This window comes from Thunnus maccoyii, chromosome 13 (genome assembly GCF_910596095.1).
Source record: "Thunnus maccoyii chromosome 13, fThuMac1.1, whole genome shotgun sequence".
NCBI classification, from domain to species: Eukaryota; Metazoa; Chordata; class Actinopteri; order Scombriformes; family Scombridae; genus Thunnus; species Thunnus maccoyii.
The window spans coordinates 28,689,512-28,708,151 of record NC_056545.1 but is presented as its reverse complement, the minus strand read 5'-3'; the positions used below and the strand labels follow the sequence as shown (position 1 = coordinate 28,708,151).

At 42.3% G+C, this 18,640-nt stretch overlaps 2 protein-coding genes and 1 long non-coding RNA gene across 10 annotated transcripts in view; 2 read left to right on the top strand and 1 right to left on the bottom strand.

Annotated features, from left to right (window-relative positions):
- arhgap32b (Rho GTPase activating protein 32b) overlaps positions 1–9,087 on the top strand; it is a 107,790-nt gene extending 98,703 nt beyond the window's left edge. For all 6 annotated transcript variants that reach the window (XM_042430984.1, XM_042430985.1, XM_042430983.1 and 3 more), the window contains 7 exons: positions 2,304–2,449; positions 2,553–2,754; positions 3,185–3,330; positions 3,455–3,529; positions 3,631–4,464; positions 4,804–5,477; positions 6,079–9,087. In XM_042430984.1, coding sequence (XP_042286918.1) covers positions 2,304–2,449; positions 2,553–2,754; positions 3,185–3,330; positions 3,455–3,529; positions 3,631–4,464; positions 4,804–5,477; positions 6,079–8,352 — 4,351 coding nt within the window. In that variant the 3' untranslated portion in view covers positions 8,353–9,087. The remainder of the gene's footprint in view (positions 1–2,303; positions 2,450–2,552; positions 2,755–3,184; positions 3,331–3,454; positions 3,530–3,630; positions 4,465–4,803; positions 5,478–6,078) is intronic.
- Positions 64–10,493, bottom strand: LOC121910045. Of its 3 annotated transcripts, none has more exons than XR_006099577.1 (3): positions 1,448–2,354; positions 1,120–1,247; positions 64–452 (listed from the first exon to the last, which is right to left on the bottom strand). It is a non-coding gene; the product is annotated as an uncharacterized LOC121910045 (long non-coding RNA). The 3 variants fall into 3 exon arrangements; XR_006099579.1 differs by lacking the exon at positions 64–452 and adding an exon at positions 9,645–10,493 and having other exon boundaries at positions 545–1,247; positions 1,448–1,620; XR_006099578.1 differs by lacking the exon at positions 64–452 and adding an exon at positions 545–860.
- A 3,280-nt stretch (positions 10,494–13,773) lies between these two features.
- h3f3c (H3 histone, family 3C) lies at positions 13,774–17,483 on the top strand. Its single transcript, XM_042430990.1, has 4 exons — positions 13,774–13,909; positions 15,326–15,469; positions 15,759–15,912; positions 16,030–17,483. The coding sequence occupies exons 2-4, from the start codon at positions 15,342–15,344 to the stop codon at positions 16,156–16,158; spliced, it is 411 nt and encodes a 136-aa protein (XP_042286924.1). The 5' UTR covers positions 13,774–13,909; positions 15,326–15,341; the 3' UTR covers positions 16,159–17,483.
- The last annotated feature ends 1,157 nt before the right edge of the window (positions 17,484–18,640 follow it).

Here is an 18,640-nt window from a genome sequence, read left to right as displayed (position 1 = left end):
TGTATGTGATGTGCTTATAATTACATTACCAACAGTCGTTTCCCAATTCAAATGGCGATGTCATTTCAATGGATCTGTCCTACTTTCTGAGTTCATTTTAGTACGCTATCAAAATCAACTTTTACAGACTGGAAACTTGCTCAACATAGTTAATGTGTCATAATGAAACACGAGTCTGCATTGGTTTTCAGTAAAGTTTCTTCATTTTAGAGTTAGTGTTCAAACAGCAGAGTGATCTGTGAATCCTTCCTGCTGGTGTATTCAGGTGCTGAAGTGAAGCTCTGATGACAGATGGTGCTTTTCATTTAGCTAACGTGTCTGCTCGCTTCCCTCACTGGTGTCGAGGAAGAGACTCGAGGACGGAGGACTTTAATTCATCAAAGGGGACGTCCTCACTCACTCCAGCATCATTTTGAGGAGACGACAGCTACTCTTGACACAAGTCACCTCAACTGTCAAATATGTAGAATTCAGGTCTTAATATGTAGAAATTATTCATACAGTTTAAAGTTTACATTTAAAATGCATGTGCTCTAAACCGTTACTTAATTTCTACATATTGATAGCTGGAAGGAAAACACCTGATAACTGCTGCAGTGTTTTATCATTTGATTATAAATCTATAGCAGCAGCTGGTTGTCACAGAATAAGACACAAATAGACAATTTAAACCTGTTAATTACTGAAAGAACAGCTGACGTGAGGGAGCAATAAAAACAGCTGTAGCCTGCAGAATATGTTTGAATAAAATGTTGCTTATTTAGTTTGTGAAAGTCTGACGTGCTTCTCAGGCTCAGGATGATTTTACAGGAGACACACAGCTGCACAGCGTCATATTTTCCTGAAGGAGCTGAGAAGTACTGAAATGGAAAAGAAGAAGGGAGAGGCCTTTTGGCTTATGAAGAAAATAATAATAGTTACAACAGTGTTTTTTGTGATTGATTCCTTATTCAGTCATTTTTATTTTATGAATAGGCTATGATCAGATGCTGTTGGTGCTTTGATTCCTGTTCCACAAGTAGTTTTCCTGATCTGCTGTGTTACAACAGCAGCCCGACTGTTTACTGTCCCGTTAGATCAGCTGACCAATCAATAAACATTTGATCAGAGGAGAGTTACCGTCTGGTAAAACACTTCTGCAGAGGATACATCTCTGGTTCCTCCCTCTAAGCTCCTCCAGGAGCCTCCTCTCTCCTCGCTCCTGGTCTCTTCCAGGTGCATTTAAGGGATTGGAAGATGCTCCATGACTGTGGAGGGGGAACAATTTCCGGGTCACAGAAGGAGAAAGGATGCAAGAAAACCTAAGTTAGCATAATGAAAATCACCCAGAGTTTCTCCATTCAGCTGCCACATAGCAAAGCATTCATAAGCTATGATGTTTGGAGACTCAACAGGATATAAATATGAATAATTATCAGACATGAATGTGATCTATTATTTTGCTTACCTCATTCCTCTAACGGAGCTGCTACGGATGAACTGACATGATGAAGCTGTGCATCCCTCTCAGCTTGAATGTTTTCGTCAGAAATGTGGTTTGCTTCACAGAGAAGAGTGTCCAATCACAACTACTTGTAGGCGGGACATCTGTCCTGCACACAGCAGGAATGTATATCTCCACTGTGAAAATTAGTCCCAGGATAAAAGATGGTTTTACAAGCTAAATCATAATTACTATTTATAAATGTGGATATGTGTTTTCGTGGCTGAATTGGGTGTATCACTTGAACATTTCATTTTGAATATTTAGAAAATGCTGCCAATCATTATAAAAGCTGAAATGTGGCTGCATGTTGGGGGAAACGACTGGCACTAATAGAAACCACTGGTATGGTCCTTTAACTTCCCTGTTATTTGCTTGATTTTGTATAATAAAGTACATCTCAAGATAATTGTAGTGATATTCACAGTTTGATGTATATGTAGTAGAGTTTCAGTGGGGGTGTTTTTATACTATATACATTAAGGATTTGTCAGACTTGAGTCAGCTGTGATAATGGGCTGTGTGCAGCAGAAAGCACCGTGTCTCTTCCTTTAAATGAGTCACTCTGCTTGAATGGAGGGATTAAAGCAGCTGTTTGTGGGAGGATGCTGATCAACACAAAACGCTGGAAATGGATCTCAAAATCATTTAGCACAAACTGTGTAACTGTAAATCTAACCACTTATACATAATCAGTTGGACTCTTCACAGAATATATTGGTTTCAATACCTTGACATTGTACACTTTTTGAACTGGAGCCTGTTATTAAATCAGACTTATTCTTCCCTCTCTGCTGTTGTTTGTCCATTGTTGTCTCAGGTCAAAACAGATTGAATCTGCATGCTTCAGCGGCACAGCAGCCTTCATGGAAGTCCGAATCCAGTCAGTGGTGGTGGAGTTCATTCTTAATCATGTGGATGTTCTCTTCAGCACTAAACTCAGCTCACTAATACGAGAGGGAGCAGGTATGCACAGTCATCACATAGATAAGACCCCTGCACACACTGTCATTCCACTACCCACTGCTGCTTTTCCTTCACCAGTAATCACTGTATTCCACATCACCAGGTCACAACTCATTGTCACGGCCCAAGTCCCTGCTGGTTTCATCACCCTCCACTAAACTCCTGAGTCTAGAGGAGGCCCAGGCCAGGACTCAGGCTCAGATCAACTCTCCAGTTACTGAAGACAGCAAGTACATCGAGGTGGGCGAAGGTCCTGCTGCCCTGCAGGGCAAGTTCCACACGGTCATCGAGTTTCCCACTGAAAGGTTTGTTAACTCATTTTCCATTTAACATTTTTCGTTTATCATCTATTTGGTTTAATTTGAGGGAGTGTCTTCATAAGACTAAAACATAGAAAATGGAGACACAAACATTTATTTTACAGTGCAGATCATAGGTTTGTTGCAATAAATATACATTTTATTTTTGGTTCGACTTGAATGATAATGGTGGAGTGTGTCTCCCTCTGCTGGTTGCTGTTAGGACTGAAGGCAGAGTCAGTTCCTCCTGCACCAGGTTGCTAATATCTCACAGGCAGATATCTGAAAAATGAGGATGATCTGATCTTACACATGTAGAGTTTTACAAAGCAATTCAAACAGATTCATGTAACTGACTGTTTTTCTGTTTGTCTCTAAGGATCTGTCATTGAGATTTCCATGTAAATTAGTAAACTAAATGTTGCCTGCCTCACAGGAAGAGGCCTCCTATTAAATCCAAGAAGTCTCCTGTGGGTAGTTGGCGTTCCTTCTTCAACCTGGGCAAGTCTTCCTCCATGTCCAAGCGCAAGCTGCACCGTAACCCCAGTGAGCCCAATGAACTAAAGGCCATGGCTCTTGCTGGTGAGTCCTTCCTCCCCAGCTGGAGGGAAAACTGTTCCTTTTTCAGTCACTGCAAAATTTTGTAACGAGAAAAAGTTATTTGACCAAAGTCAAAGTCTGAATGTTGATACCTGTTGTGTTTCAGGAGGCAGAGGGGATACAGCAACATTAAGATCCGCAAAGAGTGAAGAGTCATTGAGTTCCCTGCACAATGTTGAAGGTATCAGCATATTACAAATGCTCTTTTTACTGCATAGCCTACTCTCATACAAAGGGCCTTTGAAAAGAAATTGTTTCTGATTATATTCTTTTCCTCTTCAGGAGAGTCCAAAGTGTATCGTCCTCGGCGGCCGCGCTCCAGCAGCGATGCCCTGTCGGCCTCCTTTAACGGCGAGCTGCTGGACAGTCGGCAGCACTGCAACTCCTATGACAACCTGGATGCCACAGAGGACAGCGACGGGGATGACGGGCCCATCTGTGTACCTGCTCTCATCTCACCTCCCCGCTCAGCAGGTGAAGATGTGGACCTCAGCCCGCCAGACATTGGCATGGCCTCCTTGGACTTTGACCCAATGTCTTTCCAGTGCAGCCTCCCCGACACCTCCTATGCCTTCCCCCTAGATGACTCACCAGCTGGGGCTGAGGGCTCCACGTTAAAGAGGAGCCCTGGCAGCGTCTGTGGCAAGACCAATGGCTCTGACTTCATCTCTGCCTCCTTCCTGGGCAACTTGACCTCCTCCTTGTTGTCCACAGACTTCAGCCCGGCTGTCAGAGAGAGGATGGAAAGCAAGAGACTGACCACCTCCTATTCTTACACTGATAAACCCACACAGGCTGTGTCACCTATTAAATGTGGAAAGGCCACTAGTTTGACACCATTTGCCACTTCAGAGATTTTCTCTACAGAGATGCCTGACAGGAATACAGCTGGACAGGCTGTCCCTCCACAGCCATTATCTCCTCCATCAGGACCCAAGGACTCTCCTCCCCTGATGGGCAGCGTGCTGCTAAGGGCAGCCGAGCCGTCGCTAAGTGAGGCTTTCCAAATGGAGCTGCACACTAAGCTGGCAGCCTCTGACAGCGTGGACAGTCGAGAACTGAAGGGAGAGGACAGTACACAGCAGGCACCAGCAGCCTGCAGCCAAGAGCACCAAGGTAGGGAGCAGAGAATGACCTTTTTAAAGTGTAGTTTTTGTTTCTGACTGTTTTGTTTAAGCTGCGTAGGTTGAAAAGGTTACTTGTTTTACATGCAAAAGACTTCTATTATAATTCATGCATGACAAATTATTGAAATGCCTTTTTTCTAGGTTTAGTTTCCCAGCTTTGCATGGATTTCATCTTAAATAAATCTTTTCATATGATGTCTGAGCATCACGTTTAACTTTTCCCCTCTTTCCCACTCTTCAAGCACCTTAAACCTGCCTGCCTGCCGTCATTTCTCTCGCTTCTTCATTCTTCAACTATAGATCCCTTGTGTTTTTGTGTCCCTGCTAGGAGTTGTAGCTCCGGACTCTTCAAAGGACCTCACCCCTCGTTCCCTCAGCTCTTCAGCTGCCACTTCTGCCCCTCCTCCTCCCCCTCCTAAAAACGCTGCCCGCATGTTGGCCCTGGCCCTCGCTGAGTCTGCCCAGCAGGTCTCCATACAGTCTAATTCTCGGTCCTCTGAGCCCCCGACACCAGTGTCCCCTCTGCAGCCACAGGAGGCCTTTGATTTCCAGGACATGCCAGGACTACCACTGATCCCACAGTTCCAGACTTCCTCCGACGAGGGAGCTGGACGAGGAAGTTCCCCGCCACCAAACTTCACTGCTCCAACCGACACCACAGCTTCATCTTATCCCTCCACTTCCAGTCCTCCAATCAAACAGCAGCAGCTAGAGTTAACCAGCACGATTACCAAGCCGTCAGACAGTGCCAAGTCCTCTACAACTCCAACTGGAACTCAGCCAGAAACAGTTTCCACCCCACCAGGCACTCCACTTCACAAGTGCACCCCCCTCTCCAGTTCAAACAGCCTGGTTTCTCCAACCAGGAAGAGTCCAGACAGGCAGCAGCCTGTTACAGGACAGGTTCCACTCCATACCAGCTCAACCAGTAGCACTCCAGCCACCACCCCCAGTGGCAGCTGCAAAGACTCTGGAGTCTTACCACCACAGTCTGTTCCTGAGGTGAGTGTCATATCAGTTTCATATGAATTTTGGCACTTATCAATTACTCAGGGTCATTATATTCAGTTATTGTATTGCAGTAAACATGATCCAATGTTATCAATAATTCATATAAAGCATAACATGAGTGACACAAGCAAAATTGCTTTTTTGCCAACTATGAAGAAACACAGTTTTGCTAAAATTTGTGCAGCACACAATTATGTAACCAGGGATAAGCTCCTTAGAAGTTTGATGGAGAAAAATCAGCCAAATGTTTCACCTGTAATAGTCCTGCACTGTTCAATACAGTCAGAAAGTCAATATTAATTACACTAAGGACTGTCATCACATGTCAAAAGAGATGCCCAAGTGAGACAGTGTTCCATATTTGGACCTGTTTTTCCCTGTGATGAAACTGACCCACAAGAGCTTAAAACTCGGTGCCTGAACCAGGAAAGAAAGATCATGTAATTTAACAGGTAAACATGCTCAGTAACGAGACTGGTGGCACTGAAGAGCACCTAGTTGAGTTGTGTGTGTGTGTGCATGTGTGGGGTCTCACTGCAGCAACACTCAACATTCCTCAGTAAATAAGGGTGTTTATTTGTGTTTTTCTCAGGTCAAACCAGAGGAGACCGCACCGCCCCCAGTCTTCCCAAAACCATCAGAGCAGCAGCCTCCAACAGCTCAAAAGCCCAAAAAGCAGGCCGCGTCACTGCCCCAGCATCAAACACAAACACAGCAGACTCAGCAGAGCCAGGCTCAGATACAGCCTCATCTTCCAGCACAGCCTCAACCTCAGATACAGCCTCATCCGCAGTCACAGCCTCACACGCAATCTCAGACACAAATCCAACCCCAACCTCATCCGCCCTCAAAGGCCAGTGCAAGAGTGGCACCCACCTCTGCTGAGCCCGTTGAGAAGCCTTGGGAGGCCATAAAGCCGGTTCAGCCCTGCACAGAGTCTGCAAAATATCATGACTCCTACGGTACCCTCCCTCCAACCCCTCCTGTCCGCACCATTGAGAGCAAACTAGCCACAGCAGCACTCAGCCAAAGTGAAGCTTCCTACCACATCCTGGCTGAGGGCCCTGCGCCTGGCCATATGGAGGATGCCCTGCCTCACCATCCTCTTTCCCCCCGTAAATCCTCCACGCACCAGCCAGCCTACCTGTACCATGCTAAAGGAGAACCGGTCTTAATCGAACCTACAGGAGCTGCATACTACCACCAAAGGCCTGTTCCCCTGGGCCCACAGTCCATGCCACACCACTACCGACCTGACAGTGTCCCCCCACACCTCTCCTATGTGTCCAAGTCTGAGCCTCAGATACCTTACAGTGCCCGGGTAGACAACAGATACAGCACTTTAGGCCCCAGGTCCTACCACCACTCTATAAAGTCCAGAGGAAACCCCCGCAGTGTGTACGTATCTCCAGGGCCGGGGCATCAGGGTTATAGCCATGACAGAACCCACGGCTATCCCACCATCCGCAGAGTGCACTCACTCCATGTTCCTTCCACTATCCGCTCAGTGCCCATCCAAAGGACAGAAGTTCCTCCAGACGATGAAATGTTCTTTTACCACCGACCTGTGTTTCAGTGCAAAGCCTACCAGCAACCCCCGCAGCAGTCCTCACAAGCCGACTACCATGTCACTCAGCTGCAGCCTTACTTTGAGAATGGACGGGTGCAGTATCGCTACAGTCCCTACTCTGGTTCTAGCCCTTTGGAGGCGCCTTACTATGACATTGACCCTTACGGCACAGTCCGAGTCCGACACATCCACTCCTACGGCAGAGGAGATCAGGGAGCCGTTGCTGGCCGCCCGGGTGGAAAGGCGACTGGGTACCACTACCTCGCTCGCCATGTTCTCCCACCTGGGAAGGAGCACAGCTTTGTGAGCAGGGACATGCCCCCCAGTCATGGGACCAAGGAAGCTGCTGCTTACCTCGCCTGGGACCCCGAGGAGTCAGAAAGACTCCGCATGCACTCCATCCGCAGGGAGAGCAGGGCCAGACAGAAGATTAAAGGCCCCGTCCTGTCTCAGTATGACAACGTAGGCCTGTTCGCACCAGCAGATATATCAGGCTATGAAACCCTGCATTTGCGCAGTAAATCTGACCCAGGTAAAGCTGTGCTGGTTGCAGCCGAGAGCAAAGACGGGCGCTACCTCCCCAGACACATGGTGTCAGACCCTGACGTCCTCATGTACATGGAGACTGACAAGCATGTCCAGGGCAGTCCAATGGGTGACAAGTCGGACGGGCTTGCCAAGCAAAGCAGTTCCAAGAAATGCCAATCCTCTCACTCCCTTCCTGCTACCCTGAGCCACAGTCTCTCCCACCAGCAGGAGAGCGGCCGACACGAGGCCAAGCATGAGACTGGAGAAGAAAAACTCTGTGGAGACAGCAGCAGGTCCAAACACTGGCAGCATGAGCACCCCAACAAGAGGAACTTCCAACCACGTTTCGAGTGCCCTGATCCTGACCATCACCAGAGTAAAGGTAAAACATCAAGCAGCTACCACAGTACAGACGACCAGTCATCAGCTCCCAGGGAACAACTCGCCCGCCCCAAACCAGAGCGTTCACACAGCGTCCGGGAGCAGCAGCATTACAGCCAGAGCAAACCTGAACTGGACAGAGACTACTCATATCAGAAACACAGCACTAAAACAGTGCAGTCCCACTACGACAACTTGGACGATTACCACCCAGTACCTCAGCCTCAGGCCCCTGTTCAAAAACGTGGAGGCTCCAGCTCCTATCCTGCCCCAGGATTCACAGTGAGCCACAACAACAGAGCATACTCCACAGCACTGGGCCAGGGAGCCTTTATCCAGACTGACCTGGCCATCCAGAGGCCAGAGACAGAGATACGTACAGAATGAACCATTTAAGGGGGGAAATGTGTTTAAATTATCTTTAGCTGTGTAGAAGAAAGACTCGTAACGAGCTCCGGTTGAGCAGCCTCTGCAGGACAGTGGACTGTCGTATCACCAATATTTTTGCTCCTCTGTATTTTTAATGAATTGTAAAGAAAATTGTAAGACTTTTTACAGAAAGTCCTGAATGTACCTGAAATTATTGTCCAAGCAGTCATATTGCTGTGATTGATTTGAGACAGTAGCCAGTCATAAATGTATATGATATGAAAGACGTAAGGTACTTTTAACAGGAACTACAAAAATGTAAAATATATATACTATATATATATATATGAATAGAATCACTAGTAAAAAGGGATTTTTAGTTGTATTTTGTTTTTTTTTTAGGTGTGGCGCTGGGTATGAGCATCAACTGGGATTAAGGTTTGCATTTTAGAAATGCATGCACTCTCTATCTCTTACAGAACAGTTCTGTGTACTTCACTGTTCATTACGTTCTTTCTGGATGTTACAGCACAAGTTATGGAAGGAGGATGTATGTGGGTCATCACGCCCTCCCTCTGCTAATATGTACACAAGAAGGCGATACAGTTTGTCCATGTTTGTCTTGAAGAATCTGACTGAGCGTGAGGTTTGATAAGGAGCTGCAATGGGTTACTTTCAGTTAAAGGTGCAGTGTGTACAATTTAGTGGCATCTAGTGGAACTGACTTGGCAGAAATGGAATATAATATTCATAAGTATATTTTCATTAGTGTATAATCACCTGAAAATAAGAATCGTTGTGTTTTCGTTACCTTAGAATGAGCCCTTTATATCTACATAGGAAGCAGGTCCTCTTCCAAGGAGGCCGCCATGTTGCACCGCCATGTTTCTACAGTAGCCCAGAACAGACAAACCAAACACTGGCTTTAGAGAGGGCCTTTGGCAAGTTGTGCAGCCACTGTAGGTTCTCCTACACGCTTGGAAGGGGAGAGGGGTAATCCGTTTGTTGCAATCGGCAACCTCACTGCTAGATGCCAGTAAATCCTACACACTGGTCCTTTAATATAGTGGTTATCAATGTCTTATTTTTCTCTGTGACTGTGCCATTTTATGTAACTTTGCTATAAACAGATTTCAATGACTTCTAATGGAATGTTTTGGTACTTCATTGGAAGAGGGACCAAGCAACTTGGCGCAGTTCTTGCACATACGAGATAAAGAGGGGAAGATGGATGAATGCCTGTTGTACCTTTAGATGTGTAAGAGATTATTTTTATTTTCCCTTTTTTTCATCACATTCACAGTACTCACGTGAACTGGACTAACTGAATAAAGCTGGAAACGGTGTCTTCTCAAACAACGTGGTGAAGAACATGTTGCTGCTACCTTATGGAGACAAAAAAGCAATTTGGTGAAAAGCCTTAAATTTTGTTCCTACCAATCATATTTTCTTTAATGTCATTGTCAAGTTAACTTCTTTGTCATAATGCACAGACATTTTAATATTTAGATTTAAGATCACTTTTGATGATTCTGGATAGTTTTGGGTCGACAGGTGACCTACTGGGGTTATTTAGTTTTGTATCGCCTCACCAGTTCTGAATTTAAAACGAAGAGGAGTGACATGTTCTTAAAAGATAACTGGGGCCATTAATTTTTAGGCTGGTTAATCGATGTATAGTACATTCATCTGGTATTATACTTCATGCTCTTTCGGTTCACCATAATGGATTACAATATGTTTCAAATATGTCTAAATCCAGGTTGTACTCTGTAACTGTTTGACGTCTATATCGCTTGCAGGTTTTGCTCCTCTTGCCTCTTCCTTTTCAGATAGGGCATTGAAGCAAGGCACTGTGAACTTGAATGTGAAAACACTCTTGTCTCAAACTAGAGGTACCTAAAGTTAGATATGGAATAAATAAAACTGTTCAGGAATAGCTATAACACCTCTGCTTGGTTCAGTCTGACATTTCCTTGAGGAAGGACAAAATCCAAAACTGACAAGAAAATCTCCTGTAGGCGACAGGAAGACACATTATTAGTAATTGTCATTAAAGGATAGGGTCACAATGTTTCAAATGTATCTTAAAACAACAGTGAAAGACGTTTTCCTCGCTGTAATCATTCCTCTTGTTCATACTGGCTATTAAAAGATCCCCTTCAAATGTGCTTTCAATGTAAGTGATAGGGGCCAAAAATACCAAATATACCAAATTTCACAGCAATCCATCCAATAGTTGGACATTTCACTAGAAAAACAATGTGGACTTCATGGTGGCATGAGGAATGGCCAGTTTTTTTATAGTAAAAAGTGTGCTGACACATCTTTCTGTGAGCCAAAAAGGGTTTATAGATTAAATCCAGAGCTGCTGGCCTTTTTTGTGAGTATGAGAGTAATGGTAGGCAGTATGTAATTAATCTTGAGAGAGAAATGACTGCTAATTGTTAATTGTGGTAAAATCATTATTACAAACTTGGTCAATGTAACTGACAAAGATCGAGGTATTACAGGGAGTTTTCTCACTCCACATCTGCAAGCTCAGAGGTTATTACAGTGGAGAGACTGAACACCAGTTAGACCTAAAGGTAGAGTGACTATCTGAACAGGGTGACTGTTTCAGCAAACATCTACCCTGCTGAAGAAGAAGTACTCCGAATCCTTACCTGCATCAGGGCTGTTGTTCTGCAGCTGACTCTGACCTCCCTGCAAGGAAAGTGAGAAGAATATTTATCTATAGGGATCAATAAGTTGTTTATTACATTCAATCTAAATGCATTATGGTGGTAAAAGACAATAAATGATTCATGAGGAACCTTTTTGATTAACATCCTGCTGTGCTAAAGGTTGCTCTGAGGTGAGAGACGGAAGAGCTGTTTATATTTAATGTATATCAGTCCCCATATAAAAATCTGACATTCAGTGTCTAAGAACCAAGATAAATAAAAACATGCAACAAATACATTGTAATGGTACATGCCCAAGACTCTTCAGCTCTTGAGTCAAAGAGCTAAATCTTCTCAAGCACCTATTGAAAACATCTCCACTCAAGCACAAACCACTGGGGTAAGCATGCTTAAAGGATTCACAGTTTTTCAAGTCTGTCTTAAAACAACAGTCAGGAGCCCAAATGAACATTGAAACAGGTTTTTCTTGCTGTAATCATTCCTCCTGTTCACACTGACCATTAGAAGATCCCTTCATAATACACTTACAATGTAAGTGATGGGGGACAAAATCCACAGTCCTGCTTCTGTGCAAAGATGTATTTAAAATTTTATCTGAAGCTAATATGAAGCTTCAAAATGAGTCAAATCAAGTAGATATCTTTCAACGTTACAGTCTTTTTAGTGCCAAAGTCTCTCTTTTTGTTACTATACTTCCACCACAGCTCAACAGGGACACACTGTCTGAGGAAACACAAAGAGGGAATTTAATGCTAAAAAGACTGTAAATGTGTCAGATATCCACTTGATATGACTAACTCAGACTGATGAAGCCTCATATAAGCTTCACATCAACTTTTATTGTGTGGACACACTGTGGATTTTGGCCTCCATCACTTACATTGAACATTTGAATGGGGATCTTTAAATAGTCAGTATGAACAGGAGGAATGATTACAGTGAGGAAAACCTCTTTGACTGTTCATATGGACACCTGATTGTTGTTTTAAGAAAAACTGTCCTTTAAGGCACCATTATATATAACGTCTGCCTTTTATTTTCATTGACTAGATTTGTCAAGACTTTAAAACTGAAGTTTTTGTTGTCTGGAGAATCTAAGCAGAGTTTTCAATAGTAACTAAATTACACCTGATTACACCTGTCATCCTACAGTTAGAATCACTGCTCTGGTGCTGTGAGGTGATGATGGGAGTGCTGACACTTGACCAAAAAGCACCTTCTTCATGTATTTTCAGAAAGAGAGGCTAAATGAGGACTTTTTGAATTAGATCACTAGAGGGCACTACAAAAGATTAGAAAAATGGTTTGACTGCTCTAAAGTCAAGCATCCATCAAAACATGAAGGTTGGTTATGAATCAAAGTAGATTTTCAGTCAGCATGGAGTTTGGCATAACCTTCATGTCAGAATGACTGATTACAGCATGTGTGCTGTGTGTGTCATGCCTCGCAGCTAAATATGTCCTCCTGTTTCATACCACAGCCAATAAAACGATCAGGGAGATAAAATCATGTCCATTTGACTCATGTCAGAACTTGTGATGTTGAATGTTACAGTACATATGACTCCAGTTACAGAAATAACTTTTTTTTTTTTTTACTATTATTCATTTGATCCCCTGTTCTAATCCAGACCAAGGTAAGAAAATGGATCAATGAAGATCAATGAAAGACTGAACACTATACAGTATTTTCAAACAACAGACTGGGATCCATAGATATTAAAATAGATATTAGTACATACATATTAATGTCTGCTGCTGTTATGGATTTTAAAAAATACATATATTAAAAGTATGATATGAATATACAAGTGAATAAATAAATAAAATACTGTAAATAAAGCAATTAAAAATGGCGTAAGTAGTTGAGTTCAATCTAATGATATTAATACCTTGGGCACATGTTTACATTTTATTAACAACACAATGCAGAAAAAACTAAGCATGTAAATAGGCCACAATATAATTCAAAATAATTGCTCCAAAGGAAGGTAAAGCAGATCCACTATACTATTTTATGTATAATTTATTGAAAACTGTCTTATATCAAAAATAGGAGTTTGTGATGGATCCTTGGATTTTCTCACTTAGTGTAAACACACACACACATATTTTGGGAGGATGTATATAACTGTGTCCTTTAAAGATGAAGGTTTCCCCATTTACATTTATTTCTTGAAACAAGTTTTTAATAATAAATAAATAAATAGTATGGATACAATACTCACTTGCCGGGTCTCATCAATTTGATTGTTTTTCTGGGTAAATCGCTTGTTCACATATGTAAGTGAACTGATTTTGTTCATTATAAAGTCTCAAATTTATGCTGAATTTGAACAGAAAAACTAAAAAACTTATATTTACATATCAAAAGATCTAATGTTTTAATTGTCTCTTATAGGCTATATATAATGTAAGACATTGATATTCCTATTTTTCCTTATTCGTGGTCATTTTCTCACTCTGATATATATTCATACCCTGTACCTGAAATTTTTACATTCATCGTTGTTTTCTTGTTCTGTAAATTATTTTTGTATTGCTTAATAAAACGTGTGGAGGAAAAACAATTAACCAAATTATCAAAAAAAGCAACAGTAAAGCCTTACACAAAATAGTAACATATTTAGTAGATATTAAAGATTTTTATTATTATGTGTTTTTGTTTTGTTTTGTTTACAGTGAATTCACAAAACAACAACGTTTGACAGAAAAAGTTACAATGTTTACAGATGTTGGCAGTTGCATTCTGGGAGGCAGATGATTGACACGGCCGCCATTTTGCCCTCTCTGCTTCCATTGTGTGAGAGATAGTAAATATCTGACACTGCCAGACAACCACAACACACTTGTATCCGTGCGAAGAAAAGGCATTAAATTCACCCTTGGTAAGTAATTTTTTTCCGGACTTTTTTAACTATAGAATACTATTCACCGTTTGGTGAAGAAAATGAGTCGGATAAAGTAGTTTTTAAGCTGAAATAGAGCGTTATTTCGACGCTGTAGAAGAGGAGAGAAAGCAGAGAGAAGAGGAACGGCTCCGTACTTCCACTGCCGAAATATCTGCTCCACTTTTCATCTGCGGTTTCTACGTCGCTGCTTCGCTTTAATACACCATCGCTTCCTTCGCATGTGAAGCTTTTTTTGGTAGCCACACTTGTCTGCTACCTTCTGCTGGTAGTCTTGTGTGAACACGTTGTATATTTTTGTGGAAAATAGTCAAAGTTTACGTCCCGCTCGCTGGCTGTGTGTCGTTAGTTTCATTTACGTCTGCGGCCATAATCTTGCGGTATGAGGCGGCGGTTAAGGCTGCTGTCCCGCCTTAAAACCCTGCAGAATGAAACGCCATTGGTCCGTGGGTCTCAGGATGACGACCTGCCTCGCCGTGTGATTGGTGCGGCCGGGAGCTCCACAGTGGCTGGATTGGCTCGACACGATGTGTTTTGTGCAGCTGCTGAGCCGGAGGAAAAGTTTTCCCAGGCGACCAAATACAACTGAACATGAAAGACTTTGAGCCAGATGGAGGGAAACAGAACAATTATAATGTTGAGCGAATAAAAACTTAAAATGTATATGCTTTTAATATCACGCGTCACCAAAACGTGTACGTGAAACCGACTTAAGGCAGTAAAAGATGATTGGATAAGTCATAGATATAACTGAATACATCAATATACTGTTAGTTAAATTATTAAAATGGAGTGTAGAAAGGCTTTAAAATCTGAATAACTGGTCAAGTGAGTGTACCTATGAGGAAAATTGGAAACGTTTCTTGGACAGTGGTGAATAGATAAATGATTAGATGTGTGCTAAGAACTAAAAACTGGAAAAAAAATAAGGGGGTTAAAAATGAAAAAAGCTCATGAAAGATAAATAGAAAAGCAAAATTAATAAAGTTTTATTTTTCAACTTTCAATTGAAGGTTAAGTTAAAAGTATAAAGCCCTTGTCTGGTCATCTTTTACGGCCTTTTATTGGTTTTCAGGGCTCTATACATATCAGCATTGTCATTTAGCCGTAATATTTACACAAGATTATTATTAAAGCGTTCTAAATTTTGACTAATAGGTCACCGTCAACGTAGAAGGAGAACTTGTGCACAATGCTAACATTGAGCAGTAAACACCACGATGCTTTGAGTAGAAATTTATGAATGAAGTATATAGCAATAAAACTGATAATAGCGCATGTACACAGTGTATAAAACAGCAACTCTAAAACATGTTGAAGCCAGAGAGAACTAGTTTGAACTGCATTAATGTAGTATAAACAACACAATGAATGCTTCTGTTTTTTCCATTTCAGGTGATACTTTGTTGTAATGGCTCGTACCAAGCAGACTGCTCGTAAGTCCACTGGAGGAAAGGCTCCTCGTAAGCAGCTGGCCACCAAGGCTGCCCGCAAGAGCGCCCCCTCCACTGGTGGCGTCAAGAAGCCCCATCGTTACAGGTAACACCTTGATTTCCTTTAACACAGCCATTTGACTCATTTTGATTCAGTCCAATACTTCAATTTAAAATGAACAATATTCACTTTTTTATGCAAGTTAGTGGTTTTTATTTCATGTTATTTGTGAGACGCATTTTGATTATTAGATTAGATTTATTAGATTTACTGTATATCCTCATTTTGTGAGGACGGGGCCATTTAGTCAGTCATGTAGAGTAGCATGTACACAAATACCAGTTTACTCCTGTTGAAATGGTGTATTGATATAGAGTTTGGTTGTGTGTTTCAGGCCCGGTACCGTGGCTTTGAGAGAGATCCGTCGGTACCAGAAGTCCACTGAGCTGCTGATCCGCAAGCTGCCCTTCCAGCGCCTGGTGAGGGAGATCGCTCAGGACTTCAAGACTGACCTGCGTTTCCAGAGCGCTGCCATCGGTGCCCTGCAGGTATGTGTGCACAAGATATATTAGTAAAGATTCATTTGTAGGACATCCAAACTCTAAAGCTGACACGATTCTCCTATTAATATCTTTGCCCCCCCTCCCTTGCCCTCCCTCCTGCAGGAGGCCAGTGAGGCGTACCTGGTGGGTCTGTTCGAGGACACTAACCTGTGTGCCATCCATGCCAAGCGTGTCACCATCATGCCCAAAGACATCCAGCTGGCACGCCGCATCCGTGGAGAGCGTGCTTAAACTGCCTCCCCAATGTTTCACCTCTGTCCTGTTTTTCTTTACCTGTCCCTGCTCCTGTGTTTTACCCCTCCCACCCTCCTCCACCCATCTCCCTCACCCTCCCTCCCCAGCCTGCCCAGCTTCTCAGTAGACTTTAGAGTAATCCTGATTATGAAGAGATAGAAATATGTTGAAGTCTGGTCTCTCATAGTTTTTTTTTTTTTTGTCTTCACCAAATGTTTTAGGGTACCTTTTTCGTGCATGTAAAAGGTTTTGCAGATCAGACACACATGTGCACACGTACTCAAACATGCACAACTGGGTTTGGTGGCGCCTCTAAACGTGAAGCCCACCCGTGAGCTCGCCTGGACTCTTCCAGGGTTGGAGGCCAGCGGGTATGGTTGGTGTGGCAAACGGAGCTGAAGCAGAGGGAGCAGCAGCCCAGGGGCTAGTCTGCTTAAGGGGAGCTGCAACTTCCACAGCAGGGTGCTATTAAAACTAGTCCTGAGGCCTCTGCCCCGTCTGAACACCCTCCTCCCCTCCCGCCCAGTCCGTCCCTCTACACCCCAACTCCCCTCTCGCTCTGCAGCTGTGGCCAGACGGCTCGCTCTACCTTTTCAAACCACCTCCTTCACCTCCGTGATGTGCACTGGGAGGGGATGATGGTCTGTTGGTCTGTTTGTGTGCATGTGTGAGCTCTGATCTGTCAAACCAGTTGTGCTCAACAAACAAGAATCTCTTGGTTTCTTAAGAATATTGATTATCGTTGTGGATATGGTGTCTATTTTTTTTACACTTAATATTCATCGATGAGCATCTCTTCCCTTTACCACTTCCAAAATCATCAAAGTAAGAGAAAAAAAGCAATTGATATTGTTAACATGGTTGTCAGTAGTTGTTTTTTTACAGTGATCTGATTTTCTATAGAAAATCAGGAAGGGCTTCTGTGTTTTCAACTTCTATTCTAATGGCAGCCACATGGGGGCGATGGTTTACCGTCTCCTCTTCTATTCAATTGTTCACTGTAGATCAGTCATCTCACATTAAGCTTCTGTCTTTTTCCCTGTCTTCATCTGCACAGACAGGCAGTTGACTGTCACAACAGTACAAGTTGACATAGTGAAAGTTCCACTCTGCATGTTAAGGGTCTGTGTGTCTCCTGCACTCTGTAGATCTGAACATATAATCTGTCCCTTTCTCAAAATTTGTGATACACAATATAACCTCATATTTGTTTTCTTTTATATTTTTCTTATTCCTCGAGATTTTCAGACGTATAAATAAGCTGATCTTTGTATTTTCCAAATTTCTCATATTATGGTGGTAATAAATAGGTGTTAAAACAAGCTGATGCTAGTTGGTTTGATTTATTTACTTTACAATGTTTCACTGAGGTGCTGATATGCTGCAATGCTAACAAAGAAACAAAGGAATAGGAATATGAGTAACTGCACTTTACTGCAGTGTGTGTGAGTATGAGTGTAGAAGAACCAAACTGCCACATGGGGGAAACCTAAGGCCTTCAACCACAGACACAACATACGCTAGACATCTGTTTTCTGTGTAGTGAATCACTGGAAACTATTGTTGAGTATGACAGTAACTTGGTACATTTCCAAGCAGGATTTACAGTGTGTTTGTCTCATTCTGCTCAGATGTTTGTGCTGATATAAACCTGTCTCTACAAGTAGATCACATACTACCATGATACTAGTTCCTTTTAACCATAGAACTCTGATTAAACACTAAAATGAGATCTTTGGTGGGATATGAGAATGTAGTTACATGTACCTAACACAACCAGAGCACACATCTAATAGATCATTGACAGTTTTAAGTTTTAATTTTACAATTAATAATCATTTGGCTCACATCCAGAGGCTCAGAATGATCTGGAACTGGGAAAATAATGAAACCTTCTTACTACCAATGTAATTTGACATACATTATTTCCTGGATGTCTACCAGTGTGTACTATGCATAATGTCACCAAGACCGAGTTTGCCAAATTTTATTTATATATATATATATATATATATATATATATATATATATATATATATATATATATAAATATATCAAAAACAGACGACATATCACATGATTTACACGTTTCCTATGTATTTTCCTAGTATACAGAAATATATAAAGTACCACAAAGCTTATAATGTGATACAGGAACAGATCAGTGCTGAATACAAGAAAGACTGAACACTAAAAACATTCACAGATCTAAAAGTGTAGGTTCACATCAGAAAGTATTAATGCTTGTATCAAATACATGACTTACACATTCTTATCTATGTGCACAGCATACAAAATAGAATCTACAAAGTTGACATGTTAACACTAGGGATGCAACGGATCACAAAACTCATGATTCGGATCGTATCACGGATTTGAGTGACGGATCGGATCATTTTTAGGATCAGCAACAAAAAAAAAGATGGAGACAAATAAAACGCTGTTTTCCATTTATTCTGTAACACACTTACATCAAGGA

Excerpts from the sequence above, each read along its gene's own strand:
- h3f3c (XM_042430990.1), top strand. The coding sequence starts at position 15,342 with ATGGCTCGTACCAAGCAGACTGCTCGTAAGTCCACTGGAGGAAAGGCT. Across the intron at positions 15,470-15,758 it reads AAGAAGCCCCATCGTTACAG|GCCCGGTACCGTGGCTTTGA; the intron begins GTAACACCTTGA and ends TGTGTGTTTCAG. Across the intron at positions 15,913-16,029 it reads CTGCCATCGGTGCCCTGCAG|GAGGCCAGTGAGGCGTACCT; the intron begins GTATGTGTGCAC and ends TCCCTCCTGCAG.